Here is a 16,163-nt window from a genome sequence, read left to right on the forward strand (position 1 = left end):
TTGAAAAAGTAATGAGTTTTGTTGTTAGTTTAACCAAATGCTGAAATAATCTAGCCTGGAATTGATTACTTTGCATTTAATGTCTCATTTGATGTTAATCCTAAGTTTAATGAGACTTTAATTGGAGCTATTTTATTTTATTAACTTTTTTTTTTTTGAAATAAAGGAACATATCTTCTAGAGGGTGGCAATTGAGTGAAATTAAGAGCCCATTGGCAGAAGTTTTCTTAGGATTATTCAGGTCTAGTTTATTAAAAATGTTGAGCTCTATGAGTGTTCAATGATTGTTATGAACTCCAGTTTATTGAATCCAGAGTGGCAAACATATTTGCCTGCTGGTTAGTGCCATGTTAAGTTATGTCTTGTTTATAGTGTACTGTAGCTGAAAAGTATTTTTCCTCATTTACTGTCTGACAGCATTTTAAGTATTTGTTTATACATGTTCTACCTCTTATTTTCCCTTGGTTGCTCTTTGAAATCGGTTATATAGTGCTCTTTCCTGAGACAAAACCCTGTAAATGACTGAACACTACCCAAAGAAGCAAGAAATACAAATGCTTTCTGAAGAAGATAGATGTTAGAGGAGGGAGACTTGGAAGACTCAGGTCACTAGTTGAATCTTGAGATTAAGCCTGTATTTAAAATGAACGTACTGTTTATTGGTGCTTATTTAGGAAATACTGTTTTTTAGGCCTAGATTTTACTATTTTGTTCAAGGTGGATATAGGAACTTAAGAGAAAGAAAAGGAAACACTAGTCATTCAAGTGTCCTTTAGCATATCTGGAATGGTTTGGATACTTCAGTACAATTCTCTTCCCAGACTGTTTTTACATGTGTTGTAGCTTAACCATAAAAAAAATGAGGCAATGATACCTAAATGTTCAAGAAAAAAGTTTCTGCAATAGTGACCGTGAGGTTTTTTTTTAACTAAATTTGGCATTCTTTCCATTCAAAATAAATAAATAAATAAACAAGCCAGCAGGAATAATGAGTTTCTGCCCTAGCTTTTATTTTTAGAGGCCAAAGTCTTTTGTTACCAGTGAAAGTAAGTCAGGTCTCTTGGGAGGAAGTTAAAGAAACTGGGTTGTCAGTTAAGAGCTGTCTTAATATGCAAGAGATTAGTTGAAGGCCCTGTTCTGAGTCAGTTTGGTTTTKACTCAGTTTCCAGCATTCTGGAGCACTGCTGAATTTTTTCAGCCCTATTATAATTTAGTTTACAACATCTACCATTGCATCATGTAAGTTTTGTTGGGATAAATTTAAGCAAAAGTATTTTGGAAAGGGGGTGGGGGGRAACCCACCAAAACCCAGAAATGTAGCTTTCCTTTTATTACAGCACTGAATTTTATGGTGTGAARTACCAGTATTTTGCTTGATGTCACCTGGCTTCTGGTCAGCTCTGAACAGGAGTCCTGCCCTATACCAAAGTTTAAAAGAATCTGTTATGTTTGAATGGGAACACTGGAACATGAAAAAAGAAAGGAGAAGATAGCATAGAAATGGAAATCAGGTGTGGGAAAAATGTTGGAAAGGGAGTTTTGAGGAATTTGGGTTAAGGGGAGCTAGTAAGTGGGAGCTCACGAGGAAATCTGTAGCTGTGTTGGAGGAGTTGGTGAGAAGAGGGTGGTGGTGGCTGTCCTGACCTCCACTGGAGGTGGCAGGGAGGCGTGGAGAGGCGCAGCGTAGGCGCGCGGGGCCTGTGGCGTGAGTGAAGTGGTCGTTTAACCGTGACTGAAGCTTGTCTTCTAGAAGTGTGTTTCAGTGAGAGACTTGTGTGGTTAGCAGAAGGAAGGAAGGATGGTGCTGGGGCTCTTAGTGGAGAGAACAAATGAAAGAGCGAGAATTCAGACGCGGGGGGAGAGGAGAAAGCTTTYAGCTGAAAGCTATGAGGAAGATCARTAACAGTAACAATTTTGACCATAAGTGTAGTCAAATGTGAGAACCTCAGTGTGAACGATCAGCATGAATTAGGAGCAGCTAATTCTTCCCTTTCCCCGATTTTATTCGCTCAAATACACTACTGCTGTAGCAGGCATGCTCAACCATCTGCTCATATGTTTTCTGCTCTGTTTCAAATAACACTTAAGAGAGCTTACTTGCACTAATACGTGTCTCTCTTGAAGGTTCATTTGCGTRGATGATGGCTAATTCAGCAATAAAGCTGAGTACCCTTTCTCTTTCTAGGAGTAAATCTTTGAATGACGTCAGTGCGGATGAATTGCARTCCTTGCGCAAAATTCGCTATGAAGAGCTACAGAGGATAAAAAACGAGTTACAAGAACAAGATCTGAAGTGGCAAGAAGTAAATGCTCCTTTTTCATGCCTGCTTTCAGATGTCCTGCTAAAGGGCTGAGTGCCACCTACAGTCAGGGCCCCTAGAAAAATATTTTGCATGTGCTCAGGAATTCATGGGACTGGGTTCTAAAATGATCCATTTCTCACAACTGTTGATAATTTTGGTGTCTATTTAATRGAGAACTGAAATTATTTTATATATTATCCGCAATACCTGATTAGTGCTTTAGGATGAGATTTATATTATCTTATAGTATCAACACAAAAACTTTAGACATGATTTTTGTGGCCATAAAGATAAGTTAGGGCATAGTTTCATGTGCAGTCTGAAATTTGTGAATTCATTTTTGTGAAATGATTGGAATGTCCATGTATTTGGTTATGTGGAGAAAGGGAGGGAAGTAATATTTCCACATGCAAATTCTTGAGATCCCCACCACCTCCAATAATTTTTGTCTGAAATGGAGCTTGAAAACTGATCCYGTAGCCTTCAACTCCCTCATAACGTTATCTGAAACCTTTCCTTTCTTAATAAAATCTGTGATTCATAAGAATTGTTTTTAATAAATTAAGACAATTACAAACTGAGCAAGCAATTCGTAATTGTTTGTTCAATGCATGTTAGCTCTAATATTCCATATTATCTTAAAGCAGCTCTGGTATTTCGTGGAGAAAGTTGCCAGTACAAATTGTGGTTTTACAGAAATGAAGAAAATAGAGGTTGATACTTATGTTTTCAATTTAAATTTTAAGTCACGTTTGTTCTAAAGCTAATGTATTAAACATACAAGTGATTGGACCCCCCCCCCACACACACACACACCAAATTCCAAAGCCAATGACAAAGAAATTTCCATGGCATTTGCATTAATTTTTAGCTATGTGTTGTCATGCAGAATAGTCTAGAATAAAACTGAAAATATCAAAAAAAAAAAAAAAAGACAATACTTTCCCACTTTCAGTGCAGTAGTCATGATTAACAGGCAGCAGGCCTGTAATCTCTAACTTGAAAACAAGAATACCTTTATCATTTAGAGGAAAGATGCATGAAAAAGTGGCGTTGATGCAGGCATACTGGTCATATAAAGTAAAATTAAGACACGGGCATTCAGGCAGCATATAATGGGATGCCTTTGTGGGTGTAAGAGGTCTTGAGAAAATCTGATGTTTGTATGCTCATGTGATTMTCTCAGGATCTAGCAAAATGGAAGAATCGTAGGAAAAGCTTCACTTCTGAATTGCAAAAGAAAAAGGAAGAGAGAGAAGAAATAGAAAGGAGAGCCTCCGAGGTTTCTGAAAGAAGTAGCAAGTCACTGAAAGAAATGCAGGAGGAGAGGTAATGAACCTAAATGAAGTGTAATGTTTAGTACTTAAATCTCAGCATTTCTGTTCTAATTCTTGAGCAGTTTTTACTGGCAAWTTGCAGTTGTTTCTGCAGAAATCTAAACAATTTTAGTAGTAAATTATAGTGTAGAAATCTAATTAAAGGGCAGGATCTGGACCACTTGTACATTGTCTTCAGAGMATGTTAAACAATTTTAGAGTATAAATGATATTTTACTTTATTTTGCTAACTAAGAATAAATGTATTTTTAAGTCAGTATCTGTATCCACTTTGAAGAGATTTGAAGAGGTTAAAAKAATAGAGAATTAAACTGGATAATTGTCTTTTTAATTCTTGGATCAGCTTAATCATCTTAACTATTTATCTTTGTTCTGACATTGTATTTGCTGTTCTTTTAGCTATTGTGGGTAAGTGCAGCCAGGATCTTGTGTGTATCACAGAACTGTGAACTTTCACTTGATTTCCACTGTATCCCCCATTGCTCCTTTTGGTATTTACAGAACAAGACTGCCAAGATTCTCTGAAAAGTAAAAAAGTTAAAAAGAGTAAATTTTGTAACATGATACTATTTGTCCTGCTGACAGCGTTTTTCTTTTTTTTAATACGTGAATGACTGAGTTGAAGGGCTAAAAGTTTTATGCATATGACATGTATTTATACATGAGGATACAAATTACAGTTTCTTGGATAAAAGTATGGGTACGAGTTATATAGAATAGCCAGTATTGCCAACACCTTAAAAGTTATATGCTAAAGGTTATCTTTGCTTCTATATGACAAGGAAACRTGTAGCAAAAAAAATCTTAACTTCAGGGCTTCTTGTTTGTTATCTAAAGTTTAGTGTCATGTTTTCATAGAGTGGAGATGCCACCAAAGCTGTAGAGTTCAGGTGATACACTATGGCTTCCTTCTTCCGACTCTTTTCTCAATAAAATCTGAATATCTGAAGATATATAATTGAATAGCTATATCATTTTCTTGGTAAGGAGTTTTTTGTTGTGGTGCAAGCTGATAGTATGATCTATTACATCTGAGTATTATTGGAGTGTACACATAAGTGGTGGGGRRGGGGRAAAAAAAAGACAACAGATTAAAGAAACCGTACTAAAATGATGTAATTTTCCTTTACCCAGCATGTTTCTGTGTTTATGCCCAGTCAGACATTCAGTAGCTGAAACACTTAGGGCCCACCTGTTTGTCAGGTATCTTGACTAGTCTCTTCATGTGTTCCCTCTCCTTAGGGAGAACAAGGATCAAGGAACCTTCAGTAAGCAAAAACTGGAACACAGATGGATGTACTCGTTAAACGATGATGTTTTTAGTGATGAAAAAGCACCTTCTGCACAGTCAGCAACAAAAGATTACCTTTTTGAAAAAGATACTTCCTACAGCACTAAGGACAGCAAATCTCCATATACTGTACAAAGTAGCAAAGAGAATTTGCAGAAGCCGCTGAGCAGTACAGCAGTTGACACTCAAATTCCAGCAAAGAGCCTGTCAGAAGAGCAGAGCTCAGCTCTTTTGTCTACTCGCCACTCAGTGAATACTCAAATTGGGTCAGCTCGGGTTTCAGCTTCTCTCCCTAGAAGTTACCAGAAAACTGATACCTCTAGGTTAACATCTGTGGTTACACCAAGACCTTTTGGTGTCCACTCAAGAGGAATCTCATCGTTACCACGGTCATTCACGGTAAAATTCTTAGTTCCTGAAGTGTGTAAATATTGTTGTCTTAGATAATTGGTCAAACAGTGGACTTCCAACATCTGTTGCCTTTTTTTTAAAAGGATCATCTGCTATTTAATGAAGATTGTGTTAACAGAGCAGCAATTTTGTTGTTGCTTTAGATGTTTACTTGCATTTCTGTACTTTAAAGGTAGTCCTTGGAATAAGTCTCATAAGTATATTTAGTAGGATAAGCTTTTTATCATATTCAGTAAGTATCCTCGGTGTTGCTTATCAGAAAACCTTTCTTCATCAAATGTAATCATCTTRAGCTAAGTTAACATAATTAAGTATTAAAGACAAATTTTCAGGTGATATAAATTTCTTCTGCTCTGCTGTTTSTTAAGTACTGAAGCACAGGAATTGATTTTTCCCTTGTGGAGATCTTCATAGCTTTTTTGTGAATCCTTAGTTGACTCAGTTCTAGAAATGGTAAGAATGCAAATATTTCTAAGCATATGATTTTTAATAAGTTTATTTTAATAACTTTGCATTTTATATTCTGCAAGCACTTCAAGGAAAAAAGGTCTTGCTCTTCTTTAAAGTGGATAGTTAGTAATGGGTACAGTAACCTGAAGCTGCATGAAAGGGAGGGATTTTGTTAAATATTTAGATTGTGAAAAGATTAAGGATTTTTGTAAAGCACRCAGTTACCAAACTCTCATTTTTGTCCTAGATGGATGATGCTCAGAAATATAAYGGAGAAGCAGAAAAAACTAAAAGAGCTCAAACTTTGTTCACTAGCAGTTCATTTTCACAACCAGACTCAGTGCACCCTCTTTCTACTATTGCACTCGGAAGCAGAGGTGAGGAGGAGGAGAAAGAAGGTGTTAAGACAACACCTACTCCTAGTTTGATAGTATCTGTTAAATCCCAAGACCAAGATGCTGCCGGAAGCTGTATTCTTAAATCAGATTATCGTTCTCCTGATTCCATTTCGCTTGCATCTTCTACAGAAAATGAGAGTCTGCCAGAGCCTGAGGATTCTAAAACCCAGGTAAATTTGAAAATCATGTCATTACTTAGTGTTCTTTGATAGTAAGAACTACTCAGAGAACTTACCTCGTGATTTAATTTAGAGGAGACACAGTATTGTTTCTTTTGCTGTATTCTTTCCCTACACTTTCTGTCCTGTGCTTGATTTTATTTGTAATTGAGTTTCATTCTAAATGTTCAGTTTGATGCTTGTCAACTTAGTTATTCTCCAAATTAGTACATTGTGTGCATAACCAGTTTGGCAATTAGATGAGCAATCTAAGGTGCTGCCGACAGAAAATAAAGATCTGGTTTTCAAAAGCCAACTTTAAACCTTAGTACCACTACCCTTTTTTTTCCCCTCTATCGTGGCTTGAGATACTTTCCTTAATTGTTTACCTGAAATTACTTTTAATTTAGTACTTTCACTAACAAATTCTAAAACAAATCACCATCTCCATGTGTATCTGCTTATCCAGAAGTTGGGCCTTTAGTGTTTCTTTCAGAGCTTTGGAATCTTCCTGTGCTGTTTCCTCTAACTGATCTCATGTTTCGCAAGTAAACAATGAATAGCAGTAACTTTAATTGTTGGTACCTTCCTGCCRTCTAACGATGTGGTTTGTGCCCCTTGCTAGGTTAGAGGTGAATTCCTTGCATTCCTAGTGCTGCTGTACAAATTAGTTGAGTTGCTTGGGTGAGGATCGTAAAACTTGGGATGCTGATTTATGAAATCACCTCATGCACCAGTTATTTTGATGTTCCTTCAGTCATTTTAAACCATTCTTGCTTCTTTGAACCTGCAGAAAAAGAACAGATTTCAGTTTCATACTCATGATATCTCTGAGGTACCATATTAGCCTCTGGRATGAAATAACTGTAATTTTTGGAAACTGATTTTTGCATAAGGATTTTTTTTTTGTTACAGTAAAGGATTGTAATCAGTGAAAAATGGGATTAGATGTGGATTCCTCTGTATCACTTTTACGTGAGCCAAATGAAAGCAAAATGTTTTATGTTCTACTTTATTACTATCATTAGTCATCAGATTATAAATTATCTTGCCTCCAAATGGGGAATGTGTTTAAAAAAAAAATTACTTGTGGTGTGCATCAAACAATCTATAATTTAAGGAATGCGAGTTCTATTTGGCATGTTTGTAAATCATTGCCAGAGCTGAGAGGCTGATAGCTCACTCATCATCAGGGCAGTAATGCCAGGTTTGTAGGGTACTGAGTGTTTTAGAGAGGACCTGTCCAAATGATGAAGTTCAGTGCTCAAAGTGACATTACTCCTCTCACAGGAGGCAGTTCTGAAGAAGAGCTGATTTGGGATGCTGGAAGCAAAAATAACAGTGACTTCCAGGAACATACTCAAATTCTAAAATTTTATAGTGCTCATGTGCTATATCTATTAGTATGTTGACTTCCAGTGTGCTGTTGCTCATCTAATGAGTTTGGTGGTATAGAAAAAAGTCTCTTTTAGTAAAGATCATTTGCAAGTTAATAGCTGCGTTTTAAAGGAACAACTTAATAGTTTCTACCCTGAGCCGTGACTGTATGTGGTTTGTCAAGAACACTGCTATAACACAGGAGAAAACCTCATGATGTTGCCCTGCAATGTTGTCTTGGTGTGCACCCCTGCTCAGGTGCTGCTGAAGCCTTCTCTGGCTGGCTGCTGCCCTGAGCCTCCCTATTGCTGCTTTTCCATGTGAAATGCCCTCTGGAAGTGCCCATTTCTTTCCTCTGACCAAAACAGGAGCTATTGAACTAGCCTAGATACTTCAGCTTTTAAATATTTGAAGGTAGGGAAAACGAATCCCACCCTTTGGGAAGATTGGTTTACCAGGCAACTAAAATTTAGGCATGTCCTTAGTCTGCACATGAGCATGCTGTGTCTTTTCCATCCACACTTCCCTGCATTATATCTGTTCTAACAGTATTTGGAAAAGGTCTAAAATATTTTTTTCCTTTTATAATCTGTTTCATTGTGATGAAGTGAATACCATTCATTTGAGTTTTTAATTGGTGTCTAATGACTTCATATTAAAATGTTAATGTATATAACACATGCTTGTAATATATTTTGACCTTGAAAGCAGGTGTTTCAAAATGTATTCCAAATCAAATATTTGTGTAGTTTAAAATAGAAATGTTAGGTTTTCATTCTGATTTTGAAAACATCTTGAAAGCCCTCTAGAATGGAAAATCTGGATTCTAGCTGATTTGGGGATTAGCTTTATAGTGCAAGGCCCCCATTATAAAATCAATAGCAAACTAGTAATATTTCATATAAAACTAGAAAGATGATTGTTCACACAAATCTAATTGCAGCACCGAATCTAAAGGAAACTGATACCGCCTTCTGTAGCACATGTAAGAATAAATAAGGTGAATTACTGTTATCTAGCTTTTTCACATTCCTATTTGATTGATGCTTTGTCAGTAGGCAGTAGATTTCACAAAGTCAAAGGTTATCCATGAAGACTCATTTAGAGTCTCAGTTTCCTCAAATTTCTTATGTTTTATGGCACTGTTTTGTGGTGAATTTACAGTTAGGAAAATGTACAGCTGAAATGTGTGTGTGTGTATGTATATACCTGTAAATATGTATATACATACACATGTACATACATATATACAGGAAAATAATAAAAACATAAATGTAAACCAAGACTGTACTTATTTGAATTAAAAACAACCTAGTTAGCTGACTTCAGTGCTGTTTCCTTTGTAGATGATGCGAATAATAGATAATTAAAGTGCACATTGTGAGTAGCCTCACTTATTTAGAGGATAAACTTTCCCTCATTTAGATTCTTGTGATACCGGATACTGTAGTGTCATGTTTTATTTTTCAGGAACAGTACAGTGAAATGAGAATCAGTATAAACCAGAGACCTGGCCACAGTCGCAACTTTGGGTTTACAACAAACTGGAATTCTTCAGGGGCCTTTGTACAGACGGTTGAAGAAGGTAAATGTATATTTAACTGTACAAATCTTTCTTCTTACTTTAGGAATATTGCAGATATTTCTAAAACTCAGAGAGTAAAAAAAAAAAAAAACCCAATATTTTGTTAATGCTTTTCTGTGAATTCTCATCTCTTGAAATGTGTTTAACTTAGAAATATTAAAAAGCATTTCCTGAAGGAAGAACAGTTCTGTAACAACTGAAAAGGTATAAACGTGATTGCCCAAAGGCTTCCTAAGTCTCTTACAGAACAGTAGCATGAGGTACCTACAGTAGTGTTTTGTTGTTTTTAACATGTGGATTATTCTTTTTCCTTGGTTTAAAAGCTTTCATTTTCTATAGTCTGTAAACACATGCAGAGGAAACTTGGGATTTAGTATTTTTATTTCAATTTTTTCTTTTCTTGTCATGCTGGATTTTAGAGGCAATACTTTTAAGCAGTTGTAACTTCTAAATTAACTTCCAGTGGAAATTTTACATATTTGTTAATACCAAGGAAAAATAAACATTTTTATCATGAAGTGAAACATATGCTTATTTCTAGCTTTCATAGTTTTCCTTAGAGAACAAACTAAGGGTTTTTTCTTTTTTTTGTTTCAAAAAGGCAAGCAAATAGTGTGTAATCTTTGTATTCTGAACAGCCATCTTGCACACTGCCAGTAATACTTAAAACAATATTTAATTGTGCCCTTCCTTATAACTAACACAAGATCATCCTGAGGAAATCAGAAACCACTAGAAACTTCTCAGTTAGCCCTTCATTATACTTTTCAGAGAGGAAAAGATACCATTTAACGGTGCTTACTGAGCAACTTTACTTATCACTTTGAAATCAATTTTTAGATATTTCCATTATAGCTGGATACTACTTAGATTGTAGCTGTTAATTGCTTTCCCTGAAGAATAACTTTCCATTTATTTTTCTTGATGCTAGGCCTCTGGTTTACTTTTGTTACTTGGAGGCAAAGGACACTTTCGTTGTGCTACCAGCTGAAACTGAGAAACCTGAGGGCAGCGCATGTTCCTGCCTGTCATTCATTCACCAAAGTCCAAATGAGCTCCATGCCTGGAACTGGAGGGTGGGAGGAGATGAAGGCCCTGTCAGTCTTACCTTGCTTATACTTCATTACAATGCTCGCAAAGTAGAAAGATTAAACTGAGCATTTGAGGTGGACTGCACCAATTTGGTACTCATTTATAGCATGCATTTAACATCTTTTTGCAATGACTGACTACTGTATCTGTGTGCAGTAGYTGTAGGTTTATTTAAAGGAACAGAGAACGAAGGAAGCAGACAGTTCACTGAAACAGTAAAGATAAGCTCTCAGTTGGGCACTTCTGAATGTTGTGGGTTTTTTATTAAGAATAAGACGTAGAATTGTTCAGGTGGGACCCTGAGGGACCTTGGGAGGTCACCTAGACCAAAACTCTGCTCAGTGAAGTGTCAAGGCTGAACTCRGACCTAGTTGTTTAGGGCTTTACCCAGCTGAGTTTGAAAACCTCCAAGGATGGAGACTGCACAGTCTCTCTGGGTAATCTGCTCCGATGCCTCATCTTCCAATGGAAAATTTTTCCTTATATCCAGTCAGAACATCCCTTGACTTTGTTTATGATAATGATATCTTGTTTTCCTGCCAGCCATGCATCTTAATAAAAAGCAAGCTTTCCCTTTTCAACAATTTCCCCTTAGCTACCAGAGCTGCTGTTAAGGTTCCTGAAGCTGTCACTTCTCCAGGCTGAACTGTTCTTCTCACAGGGCAAGTGCTCCAGCTTTGACTGTCCTGCTTGGCCCTCAGCTGAATTCATTCCAGTTTGGTAATGACTTTACTGAACTGGGAGCCCCAAGCTGGGTATTACTGGTGTGGTGTAAGAAGTGCCCTGTAAAGGAGGAGGATAGTCACTTCTTTTGTCCTACTGACTGTGCCCCTGTTTGTACCACCTGCATGCTGCTAGCCCTCCATGCTCCCAGGGCACACTGCTGGCTCACACTCAGCCTGGCACCAGCCAGAATGTCCATGTCCTGTTCCCCTTGGGCAGCCTGTACTGTCACAGGGGTTAGTCCTTGCCAGRGCAGGACTTTGCATATTTGTCCTTGTTGAATGTCATGAAGTTCCTGCTCTGAATGGCAGCCCTACCCTCCAGCATATCAGCTGTGCCCTCCGGCTTGTAGTTTGCAAACTTGCTGAGGGTGYATTTCATCTCATCCCCTGGTCACTGATAAAGATACTAAGCAGGACAGATTCCAGGATACATCCTTGTGGAGCTCTGTAACYAGCCTCCAGGTAGAGTATGAACCATTAACTTCTACGCTTTGAGTCTGATGGTCCAACCAGTTTTTCCCCAATCTCATTGTGCACCACTGTAGAATATAGTATCCCAGCTTTGATAACAGGATACTGTSGGAGACCAGGTCAAAAGCGTCTCTGAAACCAAGGAAGTAAACCCACCATATTCCCCATCCACAGATCTAGTCATTTCATCACTGAAGACAAACAGGTTGTTTCAGCATGATTTATGCTTGGTAAATCCATACTTAYTGTTTCCAATCACCTTTTTTTCTCCTTCGTAACCCAGAAATAGCTTTCAGCAAGACGTCATCCGATTATCTTCATGTATTTGCCATTCTAACTAGCTGTATTGATTTTTCTTTAAGTGCTAATCAGCAGTTATTTTATTGCCTGTAAATGACTCTGGATTCTACATAKGCTTTTACTTCAAAAAAATTGGCAATCAAAGAATCAGTAAGGTTGGAAGGGATCTCTGGAGATCATCTAGTCCAACCTCCCAAAGATTTCCTGGTGCTGGTTCCACTGGCACTTGAACCCAGGACCTTCAGCATGTAAAGCAGATGTGATAACCACTACACTGTTTAAATCTATTTGGCAAATAAAGTTAAGTACTTATATGCATTCTCAAAATTTATTAAGAGTTAAACTTGTAATTAGTGAAGCCCKCTTACCATCTTTAAAAAAATATGGTGGGCTTTTTACAGGCATTTTCTGTCTTTATGCTAAAAATTACATTAAAAGCCTTAGAAATTTTTARATCTTGACATTGTTCTGCCAGTTTTCTTGCTGCTACATAATCTGCATTATTTCAGTCCTTCCCCTTTTGCTCACACTTTATTTGCAGTCACTGAGACAAAATTGACGTAGAAGTGTACATGTCTACAATCTAACACTCACAGGCATAAGGGATGTGCTCTTTGCAAAATAAATTTGACCCATTTCCTTCATAGTTTGATTTTTTATGTACAATTCTGAGGTGATGTGCAGTAGTAACAACCAATAGGGATAGGGTAGGAATTAATGRATATGTATGGAAAATGAGTGAGAAAAAGGTGTTTTGGGTTTTTTTTTTTCTTTTGGTTGGTTTGTTTTAAGAGAGACTTYTCTATCTTCACAAAAATACATAAACACTAACTGTTATGTTTAATGGAAATTAAATCCTTAACACTCACACAAAGAAACTGTYGCTAAATCCTGTAGTCATGGTGGAGCTGGACAGGAGGCAGCGATTGACACCATACAGCTTTAGGCATCTGAATAGCCCTGCTAKTTTCTGTAGGCTTCTCTTATCGTTAGTGAAACCAAAGCTGCTTTGGAGGGTGATGCAGAGCAGAAGCCCTAATACAGGTGCTCAGAACTGCACTCTGGGGAGGCTCCTCTCTCCATGGATTCTGGGGACAGTACAGGAAGACTAGTTGGCCAAGTCTRGTGCCAAAGATTGATTGGTGTAAGCTCTCCTGTCTGTGCAAAGTCTACACGTGGAGACTGCAGCTGTTCACTCAAGTGTGTGTGGCCGGGGTATGTTGGATGCGGTTTTGTGGTGATCTTGTGGGAGGAAATGTGCAAACTTAAATTCTCTTTGTTTCTTAAAACCTGACTTGGTGATCTGTAATTGGGCCGAGGGACCATTCTCACCTCGGAGCTGAACCTCAGCTCAGTCAAGCTGTTTGAGTAAAATGAAGACCAGCTYTTTTGTTCCCTAGGTGCGTTCTGTGTCACAACACAAAACAGCAGTACCCAGTCCAGTCTCTTTCYTTGAGCCAGAAGCAGTCCCTTTACCCTAAGCGCAAAGCGTAGTCAGTGTGAGAGCAGACTATAAAGTACTGAAGATCTTAGATTTTGAAGCAAAACACAATTCTAAATGTTCTGCATACTTTTTAAAAAAGTACTTCCTATTTGACCTTTAATTCTGTTAAATTTATTACACTTTCTTGCTCTAAGGAGGCACAGGTTCTTCCACTTTCATCAGTGCATATACTTTTACTGTTTCCTCCAAATAAAAACTTTTTTCTCCAATAATATTGTTTAAAACTGGTATATTTTGAAAGTTTGCTGGTAAGTGCTACTAGAGTTTTCAATCTATACTTCACCAAAAAAAGTACAGAAAAATAGGACATGGAGCTATGCTTCCACTTCCAACATGGTAGTTAAAATGTCATTGTGTTTTTGSTTTTGTGAACTATGAAATGATTCAGAGGAGTATTAGGAAGCCTAGCATTTCTTCATTTCTTAACTTCCTGGGGTGCCAGGGATATTAAAATCTGTCTGAATCCTTAGCAGATGATCCAGACTTCTAATAGCATTTTTCTAGTGAGTCAGAAGGTCAAATGAATCATGAGGGGACTGAATTCCTCTCTCATGTTTGTCCAGACTTGTTTCTGATAATGTAATGTAGCATTGTTGTTGGTATATTTTARATAGGATGTATGGATTCTTCTACTTTAGAAAAAGCTTCCATTGTGTAATTCAAGTTTGTCTGACTTTTTTTCTTTGCACGAGGATGTATTTCTCAGTCTTTYAACTCCATTTTCATGTAGCTTTTCTCTATTCTGCTAAGGGAATAAATGCTAATCGAAAAACCCTTCAGATATAATTTATGAAATCTTAATGAAGTTTGATATTCTCAGCTTTTCCATTTTCTGAATTAAAAAAAAAAGGGGGCTTATTAACTGGCCCTGTATGCTGACTGTCCTACACCAGTGGGTTCACCTGCCAGTGCACAGTAATAGGTTAAAAAAAAAAAAAGAAGAAGAAAGAAAACAAACCAAAAAAAAAACCCAACAGTGTAAAGTGCAATCTGTCTTACAAAATATATGTAGAATTCAAAGTCCAAGCTGCAATAAAATTTGCTCTCAGTGGAGTTGTCACTACCGTCAAATAAATAAAGAAGTGTAATGATATGACATCTAGCAATATTTTGAGCGAGGCCAATCTGCAATTGATTCAGAGCTAATAAACTATTTTAACAAAGCAATAGAGTAGCATATTCATGTCAGCAGAGCACAGAAAAAGTAAATAAGGAAGCCAGTTTATACTGGAGTTGCCAAAGCGGAGCTCATATTTTGGACAAACAAGAGGATTACCCAAACATAGCCAATGATACCTGAAATTCAGGCAACAGGTACTGTGGTGCTCTCTTTCTCACTACATCAGACTAAAGGCGAATTAGTGAAGGCAGGARTAGGCATACTGGAGCCCATTTATTAAATGAACTAGCCAGTGTGTGAATGCTTGCAAATCCAAAAGGCTAATGCTTTGCCTTATTTTCATWAGGCTAAATTCAAACATGACTTTGATATTAACGGAGTTTACTGACCTTATACAATGCGCGGTAAATTTTTCAGACTCTTTCAAAATCCGTCMAAAGCATTTATTTAAAAGAAATGTGTGTTTCCCCTCCAACACACACAACTGTGGTAAAAATAACTGTGAATGGAGATGTAATTTAATTTTTTTCTCCGTTTTCTTGCAGGTAGCCCTGCAGCACTTGGTCAGCTGCATGTAGATGATGAGATCATTGCTATCAATGGCACAAAGGTTTCACATATGGACTACAGTCAGTGGGAAGAAGCCATCACCAGAGCACTAGAAACTGGAAACCTAGTCATGGATGTCAGACGATATGGAAAGAATGGTGAGTTCTTTCGCAGGGCAGATACAGTGTGCTCTGTAAGGCAAATAAGCTTTGCCTCCGCTGTGCGTGACAGCTGAGAGTCCTTATTTCCCTTACAGTAGTCATGTGTATCTGAGCTAAGTAGTTTGCTAGTGTGTCCGTTGCATTTTAACACAGCTTGGCTTTTTTTAATCTACTTCTGCATTTCAAATGTCTTCATAAGCAAAGCTGTTAAATGCTGAACTACTGATGTCTCTCTTATACTGTAGCCTGTTCCTGAGACACTGCACAGCTACTTTGTGCAACTCCTGCACAAGGGAGCAGAGAACTCTCTTCTCCTGTTACACCACATAAATGAAGTGGGGTAATTCCCAAGCGGAGAGTAAGTTTTTGGAACACCTCTCTCAACAGCGCCTTTTCATCYCTTCCTTCCTTCAGGGAAGGAGGGTCCAGTGCCCTTTCTTCTAGGGAAGGGTTTTGGTGACCTGCCAGCTTGTGGTTGATGTATGTGCTATGATTTTGACCACTGACCCAAATATTGTGATATTGTACCTCTCAACGGGGTATTATGCATTCTGGTGAGTGAGAATTCCCATCCTGGCTGAGGGCCTCGCATGTCTCCAGACTTGCCGTGAGTTTGATCAGGATACCTTTTTATAGTCACAAAAGATTTTTTTTTTTTCCTATGTTTGAAGCAAGACTAATGAATTCTTTCAGATCAAAATGATATATAATTCTTTTAGTGGGAAGACAGGTAGAATAAAATATCAGCAAGTGGGGGAAAAAATAGTGGGGTGAGGAAGAGACAGGAAAAAAAAAATCACAGTTTGTATTGTGTCACAGGTGAGACTGTAGTTAGTGGAGCATAACTTGTCAAATTTAAGGATGATAGTGGGACTGAGATTGATTTGTTTTTCCCTCATCAGTTTTCCTAGTTTAGTTTAGACAGCTTTTT

General features: G+C 37.6%; 1 protein-coding gene across 13 annotated transcripts in view; it reads left to right on the forward strand.

Annotated features, from left to right (window-relative positions):
• Positions 1-16,163, forward strand: part of LMO7 (LIM domain 7) — a 131,161-nt gene that overhangs the window by 92,624 nt on the left and 22,374 nt on the right. For 12 of the 13 annotated variants that reach the window (XM_085309512.1, XM_085309513.1, XM_085309514.1 and 9 more), the window contains 6 exons: positions 2,186-2,303; positions 3,490-3,632; positions 4,883-5,330; positions 6,040-6,360; positions 9,196-9,310; positions 15,068-15,229. In XM_085309512.1, coding sequence (XP_085165638.1) covers positions 2,186-2,303; positions 3,490-3,632; positions 4,883-5,330; positions 6,040-6,360; positions 9,196-9,310; positions 15,068-15,229 — 1,307 coding nt within the window. The remainder of the gene's footprint in view (positions 1-2,185; positions 2,304-3,489; positions 3,633-4,882; positions 5,331-6,039; positions 6,361-9,195; positions 9,311-15,067; positions 15,230-16,163) is intronic. The other variant, XM_085309520.1, reaches the window with a different exon arrangement.

Source organism: Rhea americana, unplaced genomic scaffold (assembly GCF_003343005.1).
Source record: "Rhea americana isolate MKP2758 unplaced genomic scaffold, rheAme1 scaffold_3, whole genome shotgun sequence".
Classification (NCBI taxonomy): domain Eukaryota; kingdom Metazoa; phylum Chordata; class Aves; order Rheiformes; family Rheidae; genus Rhea; species Rhea americana.